Source organism: Hippopotamus amphibius, chromosome 4, assembly GCF_030028045.1.
Source record: "Hippopotamus amphibius kiboko isolate mHipAmp2 chromosome 4, mHipAmp2.hap2, whole genome shotgun sequence".
Taxonomy (NCBI): Eukaryota; Metazoa; Chordata; class Mammalia; order Artiodactyla; family Hippopotamidae; genus Hippopotamus; species Hippopotamus amphibius.
The window spans coordinates 19,932,723-19,958,596 of NC_080189.1; the positions used below are offsets into that span (position 1 = coordinate 19,932,723).

General features: G+C 38.2%; 1 protein-coding gene across 2 annotated transcripts in view; it reads right to left on the reverse strand.

Annotated features, from left to right (window-relative positions):
* EXOC4 (exocyst complex component 4) overlaps positions 1 to 25,874 on the reverse strand; it is a 752,882-nt gene that overhangs the window by 232,140 nt on the left and 494,868 nt on the right. For both annotated transcript variants that reach the window (XR_009053126.1, XM_057730962.1), the window contains exon 11: positions 2,867 to 3,086. Coding sequence is in view for 1 of the 2 variants with exons in the window: in XM_057730962.1 (XP_057586945.1) it covers positions 2,867 to 3,086 (220 nt within the window). In the remaining variant the exon portion in view is untranslated. The remainder of the gene's footprint in view (positions 1 to 2,866; positions 3,087 to 25,874) is intronic.

Genomic DNA, 25,874 nt, shown 5'->3' on the forward strand with positions numbered 1-25,874 from the left:
TGAAACACATTTAAGAAACACTGAAATTGGAGCACAGGAAATTAAGTTAGAAAACAATTTACAATCATTATAAAGCCAGAGACTTTCTCAAGATGGGAAAGGAAAATAACCACCTCCTCACTTGCTTTTTTAACCTCATAACTCTGAGAATATTAAACAAATTTATTGATATGGTCTAACTAATTTGCATTCTCATAACATAAAATTTTTATGAAGAAAGAGAGGACTACAAAATAACCAAATAAGAAATCAGGTGTTTGGGCTCTGTAAACATATTTGGAGATTAATAACTTGCATGGCCTTAGTTTTAAGATCTATTCACTTACATATAACTATCATATCTTGACAAGGTCAAAAAGAGAAGAGGTAAGACTGGAGTCCTACGTAGCCTCAGAATGGAGTAACTAACTTAAAGAACAAGAGGTAACATGTACAAATGGCTGGTGATGAGGTTAGGAGTGACTCGACAAGCATGTCAGCAGGCTGCCCAGAGACGCTGTTTAGTCAGCAGCGTGTGGCCCTGACATGGCCCAGACTGTACTCAACTAGTAGAGTTTTAATGTGTCTTTGTTACTCAAGTTGAAAATCATCATGTTTAATGAGCCAACATCTTTAGTTCCCAAATTCACCCTGTAGTGCACTGTTTCTTTTAAATTCGGTACACTAAGCATATTAAAGTTGCTCTGTACAGCATATAGCATGACACTTGAGGGATATATACCCTGAAAGGTTTTCTGATGGAGAGGATGTTAATGATGTGGTCAGAAATAAGATACGTGTGAACAAGTTTTTGTCACTCTCTATTTCTCATCTTCCTACTCTGACTGCAGTTAAGACTCTCAGAACATTCACTGTGTCCATCTACTCATCCATCCATCCATCCACCCACCCACCCACCTACACACATAAACATTCAACAATCGAATGCCCTCCTAATGCCTGATACTGTACTATACTTTTGGAACTTCATTTCTAGTGGGAAAAGATAGGAAATCAAAAAGGTAAAAAATAAATGATTATAGTTGTGCTAAGAAGGAAAAAAAATGTTTAAATAGTAACTAACTGGGGAGATCTATTCATTATCCTAACGATAAACAGAATTCCATTCAGATGATTAACTGAGGAAATATTAATGAAGAGATGACTGACAGAGGTACGCGCAACATTGAAAGAAGCAGCAAGTGATGCTGAGGCACCCAGAGACCAGTATCGGCAGAAAGTTATCATCAAGGGCCAAGGAGAAGAGAAGGTATTGCTAGCATCCAGTGAGAGCTGGAGCCATGGAGGAAGTGTTACCTGGCAGGACCTCTCTTTACTGAGAGAGGCACCCAAAGCCAGAACTATGATCCAAAGTAGAGAGGAAGGAGATAAGAATGCAACCTCTTTCTCCTCTTAACCTCCGATCTCCTGCTAGTGCTTCCTATTGGCAGGACCTGATCATACGTCACTTGGCAAGGGAGTTTTGGTGATACAGTTCATAGAGGTTGGCTTCAGTGTTGAGACTAGATTGGGGGCAGGAGGTGGTGGGGTGGTGGAAGAGGAATACAGAATAATCAAGGAAGGGGACCTACTTAGGTATGATAGTCGGTAGAAGCTTCCCTGTGGAGGTGACATTTCAGTTGGCACCAAGCGAAGATGCCGGTCATGCACAGAGCCAGTGGAAGAGTAATCCTGCAGAGGGACACGTGAACACACGCCTTCGCCATCCTCCCTTCTCTGCATCCCATACTCAGTACAGATCCCTCACCAGGAACACTTCCATCAGAAACTCAGACAGTCCCAATGAATTCTTTCCTAGGTGTGATGCTATTACTCAAGTTCTGGGAGAAGTGAATGCCTCTATTCTACCTTCTCAATACTGTAGAAGAATTTGCTTATAAAAAAAGAATGCTTACAACTAGGACATTTCCCTATGAAAGGGCCAGCTTTTCTTTTAATTCTAATGTACAAAGAAGGAAAAATTAAGGAAGACATATATAAAAGCAGGTAAAGGCAGGCAACTGAAGCAACTATATATATATATATTTCATTTATATAACTTCTCCTTGAAGAGCTCAAGTCTTCTACATGTTGAGATATCCTCGTATCATGCAACTTACATGAAACTGTGCTATTGTACCTATCATTTTCTTAAATGAAGAAACACTATAAAGATTCAATTACAATGTAATAACAATTAATATATATCCGGAATTGAAATTCGTACTAATTTTCTTTTAGTTTTATATTTATCTCCAAGTCACTGGCTTAAAGCATATAAAATAAATACCTCAAGTCTATTAATCCATCTATCTGACAAATTAACTTATTTCTGTTGTCCAGAAACCATTTCCTTATATAGTGAAAGTAAAATTTTCATGTTAAAATGATTATCACTTAAATTAATAAATGATCTGACTTTTAAAAGCCAGTTTTTTAGGAGGGTTCAAATTCACTGTGAGCTAGCCAAGTTATTTACAGTAAGTCAGCCCTCAGATGGTACAGTGGGTTACTGTAGGTAATTGAGGTCAGGCAGAGTAACTTCCTGCAAATCCTCCTACTGCAGGATGCATTCACCATTGGAAAGAGCGGTCTTTTCAAGGACAAATTCCAGGCCAATAATGAGGAGTTGCCTGCATGTTAATGAGGCTCACCATCTCCCATATTCAAAGCTAACCACTTTTTTCTTAAAGATTTTCAGGAATTTCCATTATCTCTACATTAGTCCTTAATTTCCCTAGTGCCTGTTTAATTTATTTCCTCTTGTTTTGTCCCTGATGAATACGGAAACAGATGGTAATTCGACTTCTTCTTTTTTCAATTTGCGACTCTTACCAAGTCAATGAAAACTGCTGATAAAAATAGTAAGTTCAAAGGATGTGATCACCTGTAAGAGAGGCCGCTGCACCCCCAGCACTTTCATGGTGTCTGCATTAGCTAGGATCTTCAAGGGGTCAGATGTTTTCGTGACTCCTTCAATCTCCTTGTTGATCTCAGCCAAGACCTGATTGAGGAAGATGTTTTTGATGTACACAGTGAGAAACTCTCGAAGGGGACACTGTTTGGCTGGGCCAAGTCCCAGGGCGTGCTCTATCTCCTGAATAAATCTGGAAGACAAATAGAACACAACCATTGTTAAATGCATCAGAAAGATAGTTATAGAAATATGACCAAACACACATGGGTATCTCTAGCTTTGGCTGCGTTCATGGAGAGATATAGGGAAATTACCAGAATCCTAAACAAGAGCAGGTCACTCTATTATCCATCTACATATGAGTTTTCTAAAACACAAGTTATTTCATTTATTCAATAGAAAAAGGATGAACAGAAACAAAAATTCCAAACTGGGGGAAAAAAGGAGAGACAAAAGTATTTTTTCTTAATTCAAGGAGGAAATAAGAGGGCCTCCCTGGTTGCACAGTGGTTAAGAATCCACCTGTCAATGCAGGGGACATGGGTTTGAGCCCTGGTCCGGGAAGATCCCACATGCCATGGAGCAACTAGCCCGTGCACCACGACTAGTGAGCTTGTGCTCTAGAGCCTGCGAGCCACAACTACTGAGCCCATGTGCCACAACTACTGAAGCCCGTGTGCCTAGAGCCCGTGCTCCACAAGAGAAGCCACTGCAATAAGAAGCTCGCACACTGCAATGAAGAATAGCCCCCGCTCTTTGCAACTACAGAAAGCCCACACACAGCAGTGAAGACCCAATGCAGCCAATAAAAATAAATAAAATAAATTTTTAAAAATTAAAAAAAGGAAATAAGTATACTATAAGAAGCAAAAGAAATCACGACGAACAGAAAACAAATTATGATGCGAAGTAAAATGTACACCCAAATACTGCATATTTCTTCTTAAGATCTTTATGTGTGTAGACAGAACTTTTAAAAGAGAGAAAATAAGGGACAGTCTTCAAAATTATCATGCTATGTGGGCTGGGAGGTTACAGAAGGAAACAGGATAGGAGGTGGGGGCAAAGGAGAACTTTAACCTTATTTGTAATCATCAATTTCCTTTATTAAAAACACTTAAAGCATGTACAGCAGAATGTTAACTGCCAAAACTCAGAGATGAGTATGCAGGTATTTATGTTATTCTTGGTACTTTTTTACACTGGCAGTTCCTGCTTTCAAGGTTCTGAGATGCACAAATGTGAGTTACTACAGTTTAGTCAATAACACCAGTACGACAACAAGATCTGAATTCCAGTTACCACAGTATGTTAACTGAGTAACAGCATGAAGTACAAACTCTAGCACTTCAATCTAGAAATCTCTATGTAAATAATTAATGTTTATCATAATCAATGACCAATCATGTTACTTCTTTCAAAGTCGATCAGTGATTGGTCACTGCACATCTGCTACTCAGTTCATGGACAGATGGCAAAGTGTGTAGCCGTATCTCCCCGTCTCTCAGTGATAAACCCATGTGACAGATTACAAAAATGGAAAACTGAAGAAAAGAATTGGGCAAAACAGCTAAAAGTTCATTAAAAAAAAAAAAAAAAGAAAGAAAACTAAAAGTAACACTGGGAGTGAATTTGAATTTTGAATGTGAATGGATTTACAGAAGAAATAACTGACCCTGGGAACATTGACAATGGCCTCATTTGAGAGGTATCTGCAGCCACAGTGAGGGTGAACTTACTGATCTTAAAAGAGAAAATGGTTATGATGAAAGAGATGAAGACATCCCAGAGGAAGTGATGTCGGCAAAAAAAGTTACCTTAAAGGAACCCTTGGAGATATTTCATGACATTGAAAAGTAAAGAATAAAATGTTGGCAGCTGATCCAAACTGAGAAGGAAGTATGACATGTCACCAAGGCACAGGAAAGATGCTCACTCTGTGTTATAGAGTACCCAACAAGAAGAAGGTGGCAGGCATTGTTCAAATTACTCTTGGTAAGATTTACAAAAAAATAAAACACTTTAATTCTCAGTGTTTCTAATGTTACAGTGTACTGATACATATTAGTTTTATTTTTCATTTCTGTATATATTTGTAACTGACAGTAGAGAATTTTTAATGTTTCCACAAAAATTTTTAGTCATGAAACAATTGTGATTTTCCCCATTGATATTCTTTGCATGGTGATTTTTATAGTTCCGCAAGGCATTGCAAAGCAAGAGTGGACTTGCATTTTAAATTTTTCTCAAAAGAGTAGAAGTAAAATGAAACAGAATCACATGAAATAAAGCCAAAAAATGAATGACTACCTGAGAAGATATATTTGCAATTTATGTCATAAATGACAGGTATTAAAAAAAAAAAGAACATAGTAGAAAAGTGATTAGAAGACATGAAAAGACAATTTACAGTAAGTGGCCATTAAACATAAGGAAAAAGCTTTAACTTCATTCATAATGAGAAAAATGAAAAGTAAACTATACCGAGACACATTTTTTATACCCATGCATCGGCCAGAGTCCAAAAGTTTGAGAAGACACTGTTGGTTTAAGGGTGGGCAAAAAGGTATTCTCGTATATTGCTGACGGGAGTGAAAAATGTTACAACCCTGATGAAGGGCAAATTGGCACTATCATTCAAAATTACAAATGCATTTCCTTCTGACCCAGAAATCCCATTTCTGGGAAATTCTTCTGACAGCTATTATCTGAATATGGATGAGATGATCTATGTACAGGGTACAGAGATCAGTGTAGCATTGTTTTTATGGCAAAAGACTTGAAACAATGCAAAAAATCCATCAGTTAGAGATCAGCGAAATAAACTACGGTGAATCTACACATGGCAATACTGGGCAGCAACCCCAACTCCCAAACGTGGAAGCATCTGATGCACTAATGTGAAAAGATCTCTAGGATATATATAAAGTGAGAAAAGCAAGGTGCATATCAATATGTATTTAGTTGTGCTTATATTTACTATACTGACCTTTGTATAAGAATTATATGCCCTCATTTATTTATTTTATTACAAAGACATCCTGGGAGGATTCATAAAAACCTAGGAAAATTGAGTATCTATAGGAAGCAGGAATGGGCATGGGGTCAGGCAGAGGAGTGTGAATATACTTTTCAATTATAAATTTTTATAATCATTTGATTTTTTAAGAACCATGAATATATTAGCTACTCAAAGAAAATTAAATTAGACAATATAAAAATTATCTACATTTAGCAAAGACTATATTTCATAAATTGCTTTCCAATTAAACCACATTTAAAGTTTGGTTTATAAATGTTCCTTAAGTTTAGCTGTTTAACCTAATAAAGAGTTTCCTTTACTTAATAAATAAATACATCGTGGTTACTCTTCCATATCACCGATTAAACACTGCATTAACCTCTGGGGGATGTGGGGGAGGGGCACGGAGAGGGGAAGGAGGGAGAACACAGGGGATTATCACAGTGAAAAAGTCACCCACGAACATGGAAATTGAGAAGCCATGACAAACAGCAATGCGGTTTCTTAACTGATGTTATCAACATGGAAAGGGAAGTAAAAACCTGACCCAAAACAAGATATAATAAATCTTTAAGAAGAGAATGAGTAGAAGAAGGTAGGGGAAAAAATGAAGAAATAAAGAGTAGATAGTTAACCATGGCTATAATTTTAAGATCTCCAAATCCCACCTCATACTATGTTGACTCCTTTTGAGATGACTAACTCTCAGAGAAACCCTCCACCCAGGGGCATCTTGGTCCCCTTGGTCTGACTCTGAAAGACAACCACTGTTATTAATTTGATAACAAGTAAATACATCAATCATCAGAATCCCTATTTATCCTTTTCAATGGGACTTAGAAGAAGAGTTTTCTCAGCAGAAGTACTTTCTGCATTTTCAAAATCTTTACCAGTTACTAGGGGGAGATTTTTAGTAGTTAACCTTTTCCTAAACAAGATGACGAAAGGCTCTAAATTACCTCCTTTTTTCCCTCTAGTCCCTTATTTGCCTTTGGTGCCCCTAAAATATGAAACCGCTCTGAGCAGCATGGATGGAAGGGCTCCCATCACTTTCAGCTGAGTGATTTCTTTGGAATACAAATCATTTACTCCCTAAAGCACACATATCAGTCTAAAATGACACATCCAGGTTGATGGTGTCATCTCTAACTTGAGGGGACCCATTCAACATGTTTCCAAATCTGCTTTCAGAGCTGTGACGTTCCTCACTGTGCAGAAGGCATGAAACATGCAGGAGAGAATGAAAGAGAAAAATTAGGGCTGTCTCATCAGTCTCTTCTTTGTTCTGGCCAAAAATGAGAAGCAATCACATTAAATGGGGAAAATGCCCTTTCTTGGGCTGGAAGGACACAGGATAAGAACTTTCCTAGGCATCCAGGTGGTGAATCACACTCACACTCACTGCAGAGAGGAAAGGTTTAGGGAAGTGGAGTGGCCAAAGCAGGACACGTAAAGTAGGTATCCCTGAGTCTGAATCTTGAATGTATAGTCTTGGGCAGGTGACTTAGCCTTTCTTCATCTTATTTGTGTATTCTGTAAAATGGATATAACACACAGGACGTGTTTTGATGACTAAATAAGGAAGTAAAAGTTAAGCGCTCAGCACAGAGGCTGACACACAGTTAATTGCTGAGTGGTGGCTGCTGCTATTTGTATAATTACTATCAGTACAACATCCTGATGAGGTTGGAGATTAGAGCAAAGTGTGACATATTTTATGATTTTTTTTAACTTGCTCCTTTACTTTCCCATGCAATTATCCATAATTGGCAATTTGGGCTATCAGATTCTTACTTTGACTATTTCAGCAACACATGGAGGTAGGAATGACCAAAACCCCACGTGCCCAGGGGTCAAGTGTAAGTTTCTCACTGCTGTATCCTCAGTGCCTAGTACTAGTCTATGGCTGGTACGTAGTACATTTGCAGGAAATAACTGGTGAATGAAGTGTTGCATAAAATAATTAATAGGTCCTTTAATTTCAACCCATAGTTCCTAAAACTAGGGTACGACTGCGCCGATAAATAATGCCTTTCTCCCAAGGATCTGGACTGGAGGTCCAAATATAAGATTCATAGAAAAAGAAAGAATGAAAATGATTCCATATCTCCACCACAGATGCCGTAGACTGAAAGAGTATTCTCTAGTCCCTGCCCAAATTCTCACACTGCTTTTTGCTTTATGCAATATGGTTGTTCACAGGACTTCATATTTGCCCTTTCACAGAGCATCACACTCATAAATGTAAGACTCATTCCATCATGCTAATGCACACATTACTAACCCAAACATCCATTAGGAAACATTAACGCTGCTTCCTGGTTTTATTATAGGTAATCCTACACAGTGAACATCTTCATTTTGCTTCTGTTGAGTTACTTCCACAAGTTAAAATACTGGGAGTAACTCCCCAACATTTTTCATGGGTGAGCCTAAATTTTATTTCCCCCAGATTCCCACAGTATGCTGCATGGATCCTTTCACTGAAGAGGAAAATTAGAAACCTGCACTCAGCTAAAAATAACTCCATGCTCGATCAGCTTTTGTAAAATATGCTTGCTGCACTGAAAAACAAAAACAGGATGACCTAGCAATCAAATGTAACCATAAGATGTTTTGCTAAATATGGAATGTTCTGCACCTGCTCTTGTAAGTTTCTGTTTGGAAATTTCCATGCTCTGTAAACCAAGTAACCAATCTACCAATGCTGACTGTAACCACGTGCACTGACCCCTATAAAAGTAAAGCTCACCCTGAGTCCGGGGCCCAGAACTTTGGGGCATTAGCTCATCTGGGGTCGCCGGCTTAATAAACCTGAGTTCTCCAACCCTCCCAGTATGGTGCTTGGTTTCTCAACCGACCGATTTCTGAAACATCACCTCTTGAGTACCTTAAAAATCATCTGTTGAATGGGAGACAGGAGAGTCAGTCAAGGGTGTAGAGAAGAATCATCAAAAAGCCCAGTTTTTCCCACAACGCTCCTAATCAGTTTTATGGAAGTAAGAAAACACTGAATTTTTAACAGCGAAAAGAATCTCATTAGGAAAGAAAACAAAACACTTCAAAGTTAAGATGGAACACAGATGGAACCCTGTCAAAAGGGTATTATCCAATCTTGTGAAGTGCTTCCACGCTAGGGATTTCCTATCCTTGTAAATGATGAGAAGGTAAACACAAAGCCCAGGTACATCTGTGTATATGGAAAGAGAGAAAATGAGAAGCAAAGAGAAGGATCTACATAAGGCTATATGTGGAGCATCTAATTACAGGATTTTGAAGAACCTTCTTCAGATCAGCCTCCCAAACCTCATGCTGCAGAGAAGGATAAACCAAAAAACAAAGAGTGGAGGCAACCTACTTTTACTGCCTCTGAATGTCTACAGCATGGATCTTATTTCCTAAATTCTAATGTTGCCATTTGTAAATATTTCACCAAAGGTTTTATTTTCAGATTATCATCAACCAGGGGGTCTCCAAAAATCTGTTCATATGCAGCACCTGTATTTTAAATTTCCTCTTCCTTGTAGCAAGTATGTGTCTTTCAGAATGCATACGTGAGCACACAGTACCCACACTTGACCCTGTGTTTTCGAAATTTTTATCCTGATTTGATTTCTATCCAGCAAAATTATACTAATTAAAATTTCACTCAAGCTTCCCAAGCCCCTTGCTTAACCCAGACGTCTCATCACAAATTCCATTTTACTGTAAACCTCCATTTCTTCGATTTCATCCCAGCCAACAATTATGGCTCCTACCAGCTGCAGCTATCTTTGAACACAGAGGACTTGTATTGTATTTTAGAAGCTGCAATGAGAGCAATAGTGAGCTGAATAAAAATAGTTGCTCACAGTAAATAAATATTCCTTACACTCACAGCCTAGTAGTTGAAAAAATTCTACGGCCAACATTATCAGTAATGGGACAAATTGACATCATGTGACACTTGACATGATACAGAGAAGAACACAGCATCACTTCTCTGATATTCTTGCCAAAAACGCATAAGCTGAATCCAATCATAGGGAAATATCTTTCCATAGAACCAAAATACAAAATCAAAGGTACAAATTTCAGAAAACTCAAATTCAGAATCCTCGCTTTTGGAGCAGAAGGAATTCATTCATGGCTCTCTCACGAACAATATGTCACTGTTTACTGCTAATTCTGTTTTCCATGTATACATTTGTATATAAGGTATATCATACAACATAAAATATTTTAATTCTTTTCACTGTGATTATTCCTGATTTTGTCATATTACCACACACGTTTTGGTTGTTTGGGCTGAATCGTGCACATAAAATATTTATCTGAAAGGCTTGGCATTTTTCTCCTGATCCCATGTATTAAAACCAGTTGATATGCATGATTTATCCCTCTGACCGCCTACATTCTGCGGAATCTTGCAATGTATCATTTGCACTAAAGTAACTTCTAATCCAGTCTGGCCTCTCTGCAGGGATGTACCATGCTTACCTCCACTGAGAAGCTCTGAATCTCTTCTATTGCATAATGACTTTAAAGACACTAAAAAAAATCTGAACCATCTCCTCCCCTTCATTTAGTTCAAGCTTTCTACATGAAAAGTTATGAGATATTTAAAGGTCTGCAGAAGCTCTGCTTAAGCTGTCAAACATATTCAAAGGTAAGTTCCCATGTCACCATCCTCAGTCAAATTTAACATACATACATTCAATAATGTCGCAGGACAGATATTTATAAATACCTGCATTAAAAACTTAATTAGTAATAAAGTGATGCACTGTTTATGACAGAGCTATGAATAAATAATTTTGTGCTTTAAAACCCAGAATTCTGAATGTGAAATTTCTGAAAATGATTTCGTGTTTTGGTTGTATCGAAAGAATGCAAACACCAGCAGTAAAAACCACCCTATAACCTGAATGACACATTAGTTATGAGGGGACAAAAAAAAAAATGCACATTTCCCCTCAAATCCAATAAACAATCTTCAGACCCAGAAGGAGAATGGAACACTGACTGCCAAGTGCAGAACTTTTCTGGAGAAATATGGGCCCACGTGAAAAGATGCCAAGCAGCACTAATAACAGAGTGCTGTGTGCTGACGCCACTTCCGGCACATCACTCTAAGGGAAACAGTGGGCTTTTATGAGAAGGCAGAGCATTAAAATCCCTGCCACGCTTGACTGGTATGAAAAAATCTATCGACCACCCACAGTAAAATCCATTCCCAGATACAAGCCCATCCTTGCACAAAGAACTGGGACCAGTTAGCTGTACTCAGGTAAATGGGCCTTTGGAATGAAACTCAAGTGAGGCCAGGCAAAGGCTGGAAACAACTCAGTGCAAAAAGCAGCTGCTGGGCAAGCAAGGCTGCGTTACAACATATTTCTTACTTAGTCAATTATTCTCGGATATGACATTGAAGGCACGGAGCAAACTGAAAATAACCTGGGCAAAGAAAGAAGCCTCAGAGGAATTGATTGGAGAAATATTCAGCTAACTTGGATTATCTGACTGGAAAAAGATCATTTAGAAATGATTTACAAGGGACTCATTCAGAAACAGCAGCAACAGGCATATTTAAGACCATAAATCAGTGGAACATGAAAACCGAAGAAAAAATCCATAAAGGTTAATGCACTTTGGAGCACATTTGCCTCTTAATTCATGGGAGTAAGTCACCGGCACATCAGGAAGAGGCTCCCCCAACAGTCGGTGATTGTTCATGCTGAGTGTAACTCCTTTTGTGACTTTTCTGCATAAAGATTTTCTAGGTAAAAGTGCAAAATGAGCTCATCATCGCAGAGCCCAATCATGTCCTCAGTCCATACCCCTAGGAGACAATTTGCTGAACTAATGAAATAAAAAGGGATTTGGGTGCTCTATTTGTAATGAGTGAAATTCATGCGTAGGACTAGAGAAAAGAGGCAAGAATCATTAAGTAAAGGGAGAAAATAATATTATCTACAAAATTTGAGCTCTGCGGGCTTGTAAACAAATTTAACTTTAAAAAATCTTATCATGAGTATATTGCAAGTGATTTGTGACATTTAAGTGTTCCCTCCAGACTGAAAAGCACTTTAGGTAAAATGAAATAAGTCTCTTTATAATGACAGCTGTTTAAATTTTTTAAGCATATAATTTAGAAATTGAAATAACTCACATGCTAACCCTTAATATCAAGTAATCTTTTCTTAACCAAAAAAAAAAAAAAACCAAAAACCAAAAAAACCCCAACAAAACCCCATGTAAATAAGGACTTAATGATATAAAACTCAAAGTGATAATAACCCTGATTCTTCCAATAGGTCTGGAATTCTGTTTTTATCCTTTTCATTTATCTTATAGTAAAATCACCTCTCCTTTGTATTTTTTTAAGCTCTTTATTGGAATATAATTGCTTTACACTCTCGTACCAGTTTTTGAGGCACACCAAAGTGAATCAGCTGTATTTATACATATATCCCCATATCCTCTCCCTCTCACGACTCCCTCCCACCCTCCCTGTCCTGGCCCTCTAAGGCATCACCCATCATCCAGTCGATCTCCTTTTGTTATACAGCAACTTCCCACTAGCTACCTGTTTTACAGTTCTAAGTGTATATATGTCTATGCTACTCCCTCACTTGTCCCAGCTTCCCCTTTGCCCCCTGTGTCCTCCATTCTCTGTATCTGCATCCTTATTCTTGCCCTGTCACTGGATTCATCAGTACCATTTTGTTTTTTCTTTTTTAGATTCCATATATATGAGTTAGCATACAATATTTTTTTTTCTCTTTCTGGCTTACTTCGCTCTGTATGACAGACTCTAGGTCTATCCAGCTCATTACATACAGCTCCATTTCATTCCTTTTTATGGCTGAGTAATATTCCACGGTATATATGTGCCACATCTTCTTTATCCATTCATCTGTTGATGGGCATTTAGGTTGCTTCCATGTCCTGGCTATTGAAAATAGTGCTGCAATGAACATTAGGATACATGTTTCTTTTTGGATTATGGTTTTCTCTGGGTATATGCCCAGGAGTGGGATTACTGGATCATATGGGAGTTCTATTTTTAGCTTTTTAAGGAACCTCCAAACTGTTTTCCATAGTGGCTGTACCAACTTACATTCCCACCAACAGTGCAGGAGAGTTCCCTTTTCTCCACACCCTCTCCAACATTTATTGTTTCCAGATGTTTTGATGATGGCCCTTCTGACCAGTGTGAGGTGATACCTCATTGTGGCTTTGACTTGCATTTCTCTAATGATTAGTGATGTTGAGCATCTTTTCATGTGTTTGTTGGCCATCTGTACGTCTTCTTTGGAGAAATGTCTATTTAGGTCTTCTGCCCATTTGTGGATTGGGTTATTTGCTTTTTTGGTATTAAGCTGCATGAGCTGCTTGCTGTATATTTTGGAGATTAATCCTTTGTCTGTTGCTTTGTTGGCAAGTATTTTCTCCTATTTTGAGGGTTGTCTTCTTGTCTTGTTTATGGTTTCTTTCACTGTGCAAAAGCTTTTAAGTCTCATTAGGTCCCATTTGTTTATTCTTGATTTTACTTCCATTATTCTCACAGGTGGGTCAAAAAGGCTCTTGCTTTGATGGATGTCACAGAGTGTTCTGCTTATATTTTCCTCTAGGAGTTTTATAGTGTCTGGCCTTACATGTAGGTCTTTAATCCATTTGGAGTTTATTTTTGTGTATGGTGTTAGGAAGTGTTCTAATTTCATTCTTTTACATGTTGCTGTTCAACATTCCCAGCACCACTTATTGAAGAGGCTTTTTTCCATTGTATATTCTTGCCTCCTTTGTCAAAAATAAGGTGCCCATATGTGCTTGGGTTTACCTCTGGGTTCTCTATTCTGTTCCATTGATCTTCCTTTCTATTTTTGTGCCAGTACCATACTGTCTTGATCACTGTGGCCTTGTAGTAGAGTTTGAAGTCAGGAAGCCCAATTCCACCAACTCCATCTTTCCTTCTCAAGATTGCTTTGGCTATTTGGGGTCTTTTGCGTTTCCATACAAATCGTAAAATTTCTTGTTCTAGTTCTGTGAAAAATGCCATTGGTAATTTGATAGGGATTGCGTTGAATCTGTAAATTGCTTTGGGTAGGATAGTCATTTTCACAATGTTGATTCTTTCAGTCCAAGAACATGGTATGTCTCTCCATCTGTCTGTATCGTCTTTGATTTCTTTCATCAGTGTCTGATAGTTTTCTGCACACAGGTCTTTCACCTCCTTAGACAGGTTTATTCCTAGGTATTTTATTCTTTTGGTTGCAGTGGTAAATGGGAGAGTTTCCTTAGTTTCTCTTTCTGCTTTTTCGTTGTTAATGTATAGGAATGCAAGAGGTCTCTGCGCATTAATTTTGTATCTTGCTACTTTACTAAATTCATCAATTAGTGCTAGCAGTTTTCTGGTAGAATCTTTAGGGTTTTCTACGTATAATATCAAGTCATCTGCAAAGAGTGACAACTTTACTTCTTCTTTTCCAGTCTGGATTCCTTTTATTTCATTTTCTTCTCTGATTGCTGTGGCTAAAACTTCCAAAACTATGTTGAATAATAATGGTGAGAGTGGACACCCTTGTCTTGTTCCTGTTCTTAGAGGGAATGCTTTCAGTTTTTTACCATTTAGAACAATGTTGGCTTTTGGTTTCTCATATATGACTTTTATTGTGTTGAGGTAATTTCCTTCTAAGCCCATTTTCTGGAGAGTTTTTATCATAAATGGGTGTTGAATTTTGTCAAAAGCTTTTTCTGCATCTATTTAGATGATCATATGGTTTTTATCCTTCAATTTGTTGATATGATGTATCACATTGATTGATTTGCATATACTGAAGAATCCTTGCATCCCAGGGATAAACCCCACTTGATCATGGTGTATGATCTTTTAATGTGCTGTTGGATTCTGTTACCTAGTATTTTGTTGAGGATTTTTGTATCTATATTCATCAGTGATATTGGCCTGTAATTTTCTTTTTTTGTGCCATCTTTGCCTGGTTTTAGTATCAGGGTGATGGTGGCCTCGTAGGATGAGTATGGGAGTGTTCCTCCTCCTGCTATATTTTGGAAGAGTTTGAGAAGGATAGGTGTTAGCTCTTGTCTAAATGTTTGATAGAATTCGCCTGTGAATCCATCTGGCCCTGGGCTTTTGTTTGTGGGGAGATTTTTTTTTTTTTTTTTTTTTGTGGGGAGATTTTTAATCACAGTCTCAATTTCTGTACTTGTGCCCTTTGTATTTTTTAACTGAAGATAAGGCTCTCGGGAAAATTAAAAAAAAAAAAATCTCAACTTAGTATAAAATGTCTATAGTATCACCTAGAAACCTATGTATAACATATTAAATATACTTTATTTTAGGTGGTCCATATCACTTTGGCAAATCTCCTACCTGTTGCTATGTGATTAGGAGCGGTATTAATAACTGCTTACATCTATTGAGTTCTTACCATGACCTAACTGAAGAGCTTTAGGTGGATTACTTTATGCAGCTCTCACAATAACTCCCTGAAGTCTGCCCTATTCATATCCCTATCTTACATATGATGAAACTCAGGAAATGAAAAAATAACAGTAACATTAACAGCTGACAATTATATTGTGCTAATGATACACCAGCACTGTTTTAAGTAATCGCCGTGCTTTGCTTCACTTATTCCTTCCAACACTAATGAAATAAAGTACTTTTATAACTGCCATTTGGAAGAAGAAATGAAGGCATAAAAAGGTTAAGTACTTCCCACTAGTAAGTGATGGGGCCAAAATTAGAACTCGGGTGGTCTGGCTTCAGAGTCCACACAGGACTTCACCCCACTCCATCCATTGTACTTTTCTAACATTGCTGCCTCCTGAATACTTGCCTCTGGGGTTAGAACTCTTGAGGAGGGCTGGTGAGGGGAACACAGGCAGTAGACTCCATGCGGGAAATCCTAGCGTGCGTGTTGATGTAGTGGAACCTCGTGTAGATTGAGGAGACCATAATATTGCTAAACACAAACATTTGAATATACCAAATTAATTTTTTTGAAATATTTATAATAAATCTGGTCTCCAGTCCTAACTTCTTTCCCCAAGCTCCTAATCTGCATTTTTAATCAGTACTTTCTCTGGATATCCTCTTGTTAACTCAAACTATGTTCAAAATGGAACTTCAGAGCCTCCCATGATTTCAATCCTCTCTTTCTGTGTTTTCTATTTTTTGCACCATCCCCATTCAGTTACCCAGTCTCAAACTTAATTATCTTTCACTTCCTGTCTATTTTCAGCCTTGCTACTCATGCAAGATGCTTTCAGACTTAGAGACATTTTCTTCATATTATCTTTTGATTCACTTGTTTATTCTTTCATTTATTTAAGCAATATCTATGGAGTGTCTACCTCATGCCGTGTACTGTTCTAGGGGATAAAGCAACCACAGGGAAAGCATCGTGCCAAGGAACTGTTGTACCCACAGCACATGATATGATTGGTACCACCTCAATGAGTTCCATGCAGGAGCCTGGGAAAATACTCCTGCGTCTCCATGTGTAACACCCAGCACCATACTTTAGCTTTCTGTTACATTGGACCATGTAGATGAATGGATGGAACTTAATATAAAGTAATTTATTTCCCAGCCCTCCCTAAAACAATCTCCTGTTTTTCCCATCTTTCATCTCTTCTTCCTTCAATGTATCTAACATGCAGCTACTGTATTAATTTCACTAAAGCACAGATTATATAACTACTTGCAGCTTCATGAACACGCCCTGCTTTCTTACCTCCAGGTCTCTGCCCATGGTGGTCCCTTTGCCTAAACACTCCGCCCATACCTCTTTTTTCCAAATGTCATTTGCCCTGCAGCCACTAGCTCAGCTATTACTTTCTCCAGGAGGACATGTTCTTTGAGTCTAGTGTGAATGCCTTTTAGTGTGCCTGCCATAGCATCCTGGGTCCACAGAATGTTCCTGTTGAAGTGTCTGTATTCCCTCCTAGTGTGTAAACATCTTGAGGAGAGGGGATATGCCTTGTTCCTTGTAGACAGTGTTTAGCACCTACTAGGTAATCAAGAAATAAGCAACATATTTCCACTTCCAGTCATTAGCAAACTTTGTTTTCTGTGTACTCTCCACATTAAAAAAAAAAAAAAAAAAAAAAAAACTTTCTTGTCTTTTTTTTTTCATGATATGCATGTGGTTTACTTCTAGTTCATCCAGGCATTTTCTATATTGTGGCAAATAAGCTAGAGTGGATGTTTAAAAAAACTGTCATTTTCACTATAACCTCCCTTCAAGGACCCATTCAAAGCTCACTCACTCATAAAGTTTTCCCTGATCTCTTTAAGCCACTTTATTAATTTGAACTACTTTACTTCATCACATAGCATTAGTTATTCTCCTATCGGAATTAAGCTCCCTCAGAGAAGCAACTGTGCTTTGTACATTTCTGAATCATACTTGAAGTACTTAACACTATGTCAAGTACAGTGGACACAGTAAATAAATGTTTTAAGAAACGATAATATTATGTTTCTATCACAACTTACTTAGGCTTATTTGAAAGGCTAGTGCTTTTTTGAAGGGTTACAATGCACGAGTTATTTTAAGGCTATGTTTTAGGGTATAAATATGGCTGGCTAAACAAGGTTAAAAAAAAGAAATAGTGAAAGAAAAGAGAAAAGACAGAAGTTAAATGATGCAGGCATTATGTGAAATCTATCATTATGAGGCCGTTTAAGGCAAACTACTAACAAATCAAATCCTGATCACATTCCTGGTAGTATGAAATTTACTGAATCTGGCCTAAAGTGAATACCACTTCGGCATCGATGGCAGAAGTCAAACCTTAGATGGTGTCAAAAACATGAACTGTGAGCCTGTCAAAAACACGAATTGCAGTACACATTTGCTGGGAGAGATGGGCTGGCCACTTGCTTCTCTCCTTCACTGTTCCTCAACAGGATGGATTTTTTATTGTATTTAATAAGTGAATGCTTTGGAAAGCTCAGTTTGAATTATCTCTAATGAGCCTATTTGGCAGCTAACCTTGTTCCTCAACTTAGCTTATGATTATTTCATATCCAACTCAGGTTTATCATCATTTGATTAACTGCCAACCTGAATGCAAAGTGCTCTAAGAAAAAGTACCTGGAAAATAGTGCGTGATCTCCCAGTCAACAACTATGATATATGTGAGTCGCAGACATTGCTTGCCTAAACTTTTCTACTTTCATCTCCTTTATTCACATACTTGATTGTTTTAATTAAACCATGCTCTCCGTCTCACAGCACTGTTGGTTCCATCCTCTGCTCCCACAACCACACTTTTCCAGACCAATATCTACAATTATCTTGCAAATATTCACAAAGTTATTTTCTATAATGGTTCAAAGTTCTCCTCAAATTTACCTCCTACGGAGCTCTTTCCTATTTGGAAGAGATTATCTGCTTTCTAGAGTCTCACTTTTGGCCATTTATAGTTGTATCACACTCTTAGGGGTTCAGCATGATACAATGGGTTGGAGTAATATCAACTTAATATTGAAAGTGAACTAAGCTAAACATTTTTGAGCCATCTCAGCTGGCGTCCTACTATTACTGTCCTATTTTCCTTCCAGAAGCCTCAGAGTCATTTCCTTCTTTATAGTTTCATAAACAGGTCCACTTACTGGAGGAAGTATAGACTTTATCATTCCTACCATCTTACTTTATTCAAGTTTTCATATCCGCTGTAAGGCTAAATCAGATTTTAAAATTTTGCTCACAACTCTGAGATGCAGAAAAGCATAGATTATTACATTTGTATGTAAAATAATACGAAAAAAATATAGCCTCTTGTCTGCAGATTACTTGTAGGTTAATATCTATCAATCATAGAGGCATTAAAATGATGGAATACACAACATTTCTGAAGATAAACTAGACCCTCTAGAAGAATTTCGATTACAATATTATCAGTTCCTGCAGAACTGATATTCCTCTGGATTACGCTGATGAAAAATACCTAAAACACGTAGAAGATAAAAGACCTGTCCAACAGTCAGTGTCTGCAATCGGGTTACTCTGTTCAGTGAGTTACATTCTTGGGCTGATTACTGCTACTAATTACAGCTGAATATGCAAGAGACAGAAAAAGCCTATAGAAGTAATTTGAACATTAAGGGGAAAAAAGTCAGTGTAAGCCCTGGCTTCAACTGCTTCCTGTTTTCAAAGCAATGGAAAAAATGCAATGGAAATATGCTCGTACAAATATGAAGTATATCTTATGGAAAAATTTATTTCCTAAAACTACTTTGTTTCGTATTAAACTTTGAAAAGATATCTAGCCCATCACACTGGCTGCAAATTTCCTCTGTGTGTGTGTGTGTGTGTACATATAAAATATACATTCCCATATATATTATATGTATATTATATATAATATATAATATAACCTAATACCATCATTTTGAAAATTATTATTATATATTATACTAATAACCTAATATTATTAATATTAGATAATATTCGGTTCCAGGACTCCCTACAGATACCAGAATCTGCGGATGCTCAAATCCCTTATATACAATGGCATAGTACAGTCAGCCCTCTGCATCAGCCCGCATATGGAGGGTCAACTGTACACAAAAAATGGCAATTTTTATGAGGTCAACAATGAAAAATTATAGCCGCAGACACAAGAGCTAGTTCTACACTGAGCATTTATGTGTTCAGATTGCTAATATGTGCATAGTTATTAATAACCTAAGTGTTTTTTTAATATCATTTCCCACATACATATTTTGTTTTGGCAGCTATATAATAAGCTCCTCTTGGGCAGGAGGGATTCATTGTATTTTCTCTTTTTTTAAAAAGTGTGCAACTCTTTGTGACAAATTCTTAGCAATCATCATTCAGGTGAAATCCCAGCAACAATCTGAAATATGGCAGTAAACCTCCCTAATATCTAATTAATTAATGAATTCAACGAACATTTACTGATCATATATAGGCCATGCCCTAGGAGGGAGGGATGCCAGGTCCTGTAAGCCCAGCGGATACATGACGATCTCTCATATCCATAGCGCTCGTTAGCACTTACAAAGGACTTTCACATACTTGAACCTCACTCTGCTTTGGGGGCTGTTTTGACAGTGATAATTATTTCCATTTTACAAATGAAGAAATTACAGTTCAGACAAGTTACGTAATTAGCCGAAGGTCACACTGCTATCAGGTTTTAAGACTGTGTCTTGTACCTAGATCTGGCTCCTAATTAGCTCACCATTCTTTCTTCTGTATCACGTCCTAAAAATGGCAAAGCCCATATGCAGGGAAATTCAGAAGAAAGTAACATAAATGGTCGCAGATTCAATGATTTTAGAAAACCTCCCAATGCGCTCATTTCCAAAGATGGAAAGGCATATTTTTCACAACTAAGTTTTAGATATTTTCATAGTTTTAAACACATTGGCAACGTCAAATATATACAATGTGGTTGGAAAAATGAGTGGGCAAAATGCATGTATTAAAAAGGACAGACGTGACAGACATCTCTACTGTTGGTGTGCTTCTATAGGAAAGGATTCCAGAATGTGCTGTGACACGACACCAATGCCACACACAGGCCCAAGCGGCTGCAAAGGATCTGGAATTGTATGACACAATCACAATGTTAGGCCAAGCACAAAATCTGCATCTTTGGCCTGTTGGTTTAATGTTCTGTTTTTCAATGACAAAAGTGAAAGAGTAATTAGACTGCGTGGGTTTCTCTTTAACCTGGTTGGCCGTTTCTCCTAACAGCACCATTACCCCACTCATGAGATTAAATCTGGTTTCACTAGGGGATTAGCTCACAGCAGAGGACCTGCTGACTCCGGTTCCCAAAGGACCCACGGTTTTGCGGCTGCACCCATCGAACATTCATTTGCCTTCATGAAAGCCAGACGGAAAAATCGGGCAGGCACGGTTGCGAAAACACATGAGGGCTTTTGTTTATGTTGAAAAAGAGCCTCATTTAGTCAATCTGAATCTTCCTAATACCCAGGGAAATATTTATGAATGAGTATCAGCACAGCAAGCCAGAACGTCTTATTTGCGTTAATTTCAACCATAAATAATTGAAGGTAGATGTCATTCCTTAAGTCATGGTTTCAGAAAAAAAAAATCCTGAAGAAAAAGAGACCATTAGTGACGTAAAATGTATTAAAATTTGAGGGTGGTAGAAGTTTTGCCTACCCTTGGTCTACATGGATTATTTCTCAGTAACATATAAATCATAATCCTGTTATATGCACCTCAATAAAGGGGACACAGTGAGGAACAGGACTATAGGGAATGTATCTGTGCTACAAGTCAGGATGGATCGAGAATTTGTTCTGAGCAGATCTGGTATCCAGTTCTTCACTCACTCACCTACCAAACATTTAGTGTGCTTACTATATGACAGGCCCCACTAGATGACAAGAATGAAAAATGGACAAAAGACAGAATCTGCTCTTAAGAGAGCTCGGGCTGAGCAATGCTGAATCCAAACCGGAATTTACACCTATGTGGGGTCATGAGATAAAATTAAAGGATTGTAATCAGCATTGAGAGAGACAGAGTGGCAAGGGGATGGGTTGCACAGGATAGAAAATACCAGAGTGTGTTACATATATTAATGGTAAATACTGATTTGTGTAACCTTTATTTTATATACATGTATATGTGCATATTTATTTAGTTTTTTTTTTTTTTTTTTAACACACACATGTAGGAGTGTACCAGGTCCTGATGAATAAAACACAATTTTTACTGGGAAAAGATGTATGTAAGCCATTGATCTAGAGAGTAAAGAACTTAAGAATCATACCCTGCACAGGCTAACATCACTCACGGTACCGACCGCTTCGTAATTTGTTCACATACCTCATCCCCCTGCAGGACTCTAGGTGCTTGGAGGTGGGATATTGGACAGCTCTATCACTGCACTGCCCTCTGTGCCTAGCACAGCGCATTCGCAGACGCTCAGTGTAAACCTTCCCGCATCAAGTGGTAAATGAAGCCGGCTCTGAAAATGCCCATGATAACTGGAGGACACGGGATTGGGGGGGGGAGGGGGGTGAAGGGGAAGCTGGGACGAAGTGAGAGATCAGCACAGACATATATATGCTACCAACTGTAAAACAGATAGCTAGCGGGAAGTTGCTGTATAACAAAGGGAGATCAACTTGATGATGGGTGATGCCTCAGAGGGCCAGGATAGGGATGGTGGGAGGGAGTCACGGGAGGGAGGGGATATGGGGATATATGTATAAATACAGCTGATTCACTTTGGTGTACCTCAAAAGCTGGTACAAAAATGTAAAGCAATTATATTCCAGTAAAGAGCTTAAAAAAAAAAAATGGCCAGGATACAAGCCAGCCAACTTAGGTCAGTGATTAACTGGGCACATGTGAAGAAAATGTATATTCATTTGCTGTTGGCCAGTGTTTATGATCATTCTGTGCTTGTATCTTCTCTACCCATGACGACTAGATCTAACTTCATTTGTGCAAGCTCTAATTAACTCATAGTTCTTCCTTTAGGAAGCATTCAGAAATTACAAACAATATTGCTGCTAAGACAAACTGTGCCTCTTGTTAGCTGGGTATGCAGTGGTATAAGGCGAGGGAGGTAGGCCTACTGATTATTCAAAAAGAGCAAATATGACGTGCTCAACCAAGAGGAGAACACAAGTGTGAGGGGATGGTCGTAAATAACGTCTCTCACAGCCAACAAGAAGAAAAGCATCTCCACACATGGGCCATGCCCCTCATCTCCCTGCTCCCCTTGGAAATGAGCAGAAATAAACAGCATTGTTAAGAGAGCCATAGCAAGCAGAAAGAGAGCCACCTTCATGCTCTCGAGTCACCCTGGCCCCACATGCCACGCCTTCATCATGCGCCCTCACTATGTCAAAGTATCTGATGGGCGCCTGCCATGCAGGGCGTGGCTCTGGGCCAGGTGTCACATAACAATTCTGTTTCTCACCTGAAAAAAAGATAAGCTTGAAAGACGTTGGCCACAAGTCTGAGCCGTTCTATTCCCCAAGGTAATGTATGCAAGTTACAGCACTGGAAAGGAACAAAAGCATGAGATGATCTTTAAAATTTTATATCTTTCTCTCTGAGAAGTTGTGCATGTTTGACACTTTGCAGTATTTTTACTAGAGAATAGAAGATGCCTGCCTGTTAGGTCTCCACAATGGGAAAAAGAAGTTTTCATTAGATGTCAACATGTCAGTTACTCGGTTCCCCTAAACCTTGAAAGCAATGACCAGGAGATGTCTATGAAATGTTGAACTTGAAGTGAGTGAACTTGCTTTTGACTATTGGCCCCCTAAGACTGTTCGAACTTCTGAAACAAAAGGAAGAAAACCATATCGTCAGAGGACTGAAAATTCAGTACAGGAATATTACTTAATATGACTATTATTTAATACTGTCTTATGAGAAAAATAAAAAGCGATGTTATTAAAAGAGCAAAACTTTTACTTTTGGAGTTGTGCCTCTTTTATTTACAGCATTATAAAGAGAACCAAAGTGATCATTTTAGGTCCTGAAGAAGAGAAGGAAGACTCCCTTCCTCTTTGATCAGTTAATTTTCTAATAGAAGGCACTGCCATAAAAATGCAGAGGGAATCAGAATAATTAGAGACTGGATCACTGAAGGATGTATTTACTTTCAAATGTATAAAGCAATACATATATCTACCTATCTAATCTAAATATGATTTAAGAGAAGCCAAAAGGAAGGAAAACTAAATAATAATTACCACAATGTTTCAACTTTGTTTTCGGAATTTGAGCCACTTTCATATTCATTACCTAATTTTATGCCACCAACATAGTGCTACGCTGAGACTGTTATCTGGGGAAGTAATATGTTTGACTCTAAGTATAAATTTTGAGAGGGAGGAAAGAATGTAAGATGGATGGACAGATGGATGGATGGATGAAGTACATTCCAAAAAGCTATAGCTAGCTGATTTAATCATTTCTTTGTAGTTAACCTACTCCTTTGAATGTACATCATTCCCTTTAATGAGGCCAAGTAAGGAGAAAAGGCACCAAAGCATCTCCAAATAAGTTCCACCCCTATGACTGGTCTATAGTTCTGGACTACACCCTCTTCTAGACTCTTTCAATTGTCTCTGAGTCAGTCTTTCCCAGCCCCACTTCACCATCCACCCTATGCTCCACCACCAGGTCAATCTATGTTAAAGATGCCTTTCACAGTGATATTCCATTTCTCAAAAACCTTCAGTGGCTTTGGCTTCCATCACATGAATCTGAAATTCTCTCTCTGGTTTTCAGGGCTCTCCTACCCTTGTGGCCCCATTATGTTATCACATCTCTGCAGGATGTTCATTTGCTCATTATTTCACAAGAACCCAAAATGATTCCTGCCCTGGACTTTTCAGTTATGGTTTTCCACTCATTCAAGGCACACCTCATTTCAGTGATGTTTCAAAATACCCATATTCAATATATATGAAATCAACAATACACGGGCTGAGAGAGAGGGCAGTGTAAAAACTGCAAGGCATTCAGCCTGCCATTCTACTTGATGAGAATAGGTCCCAGGGTAAGCAGGACAGGGAGACATGAATCCAGGTCTCTCAGTCTGACTCAGCTCCCGGCTATCTTCTGTGATGTCAGCATCTAGCCATTCTGAGTGTGACTCTGTAATCTGGTATTTTAAAATATGTATTTTTAATGCACTATGATGCCTATTATTCATAAGATGAATACTTCTTTTGGAGCTTAACCAAAAAGGAAAAAAAAAAAAAAAAAAACCTGGAGAAAAACCTAGCTGCATTTTATTCACCATGTTGAGAGATGGTAGTTAATCTCTAAGCTGCTAAGTGATTTTCATAGGTAATCATGATGATACCCGATTTTCCCCTTAGGTGCAGGAGTAGATGCTAACATCCATATAGGATTGAAACTCCATGACATCGCCTACCTAAATCCCACCTGTCTTCTAAAAGCTTCGCTTCAGGCCTATTGTCTCCAGGATGCATTAATCTCCCTCTCTTCCCTAGCTTTCACAGACTAAGGAATGCAATTATGTGTTTATACCTCATCTTTCACTGTCTGCTGTTATTTCTCATGTAATGATCTCTTTCCAACTATATTTTCATTTCTCTGAGTACAGAGACTGTGCTTTTATTTTTTTCTCTATTTCTCATGGTTCCTAACACAATGTGCCACTCATGTTAAGAACTGCATGGTATTATCTTTTGGACAACATCATACACAGGGTTTGGGGTCAGACACGCCTGGATTGGAATCTCAGCTCTCCAAGGTTTAACCAGAGGACTTCTCTGACCACCCCCCCCCCCCCAGACCCCTAATCTACAAAATGGGGAAACAATACCTCCCTTGGACAGTTATTCTAAAGTTTCCAGTGATGTACATATTGAACTAATGCCTAATATTTGCCTTATAATGTACATAAGCAAAGTGCCTGAAATATACTAGCACTCATTATATGTAGTAAATACTTTTTTTTTTAACTTTTTATTTTTTACAATAAACTGCATATATTTAGAGTGTACAATTTGGTATCCCAATCTCCCAATTCATCCCCCCCAACCCTCCCCGCTTTCCCCACTTGGTGTCCATATGTTTGTTCTCTACATCTGTGTCTCTATTTCCGCCTTGCAAACCAGTTGATTTGTACCATTTTTCTACAGTCCACATATATGTGTTAATATACAATATTCGTTTTTCTCTTTCTGACTCACTTCACTCTGTATGACATGACAGTCTCTAGGTCCATTCATGTCTCTAAAAATGTCCCAGGTTCATTGCTTTTTACAGCTGAGTAATATTCCGTTGTATGTAGGTACCATATCTTCTTTATCCATTCATCTGTTGATGGACATTTAGGTTGCTTCCATGACCTGGCTATTGTAAATAGTGCCACAATGAACACTGGAGTGCACGTGTCTTTTTGAATTATGGTGTTCTCTGGGTATATGCCCAG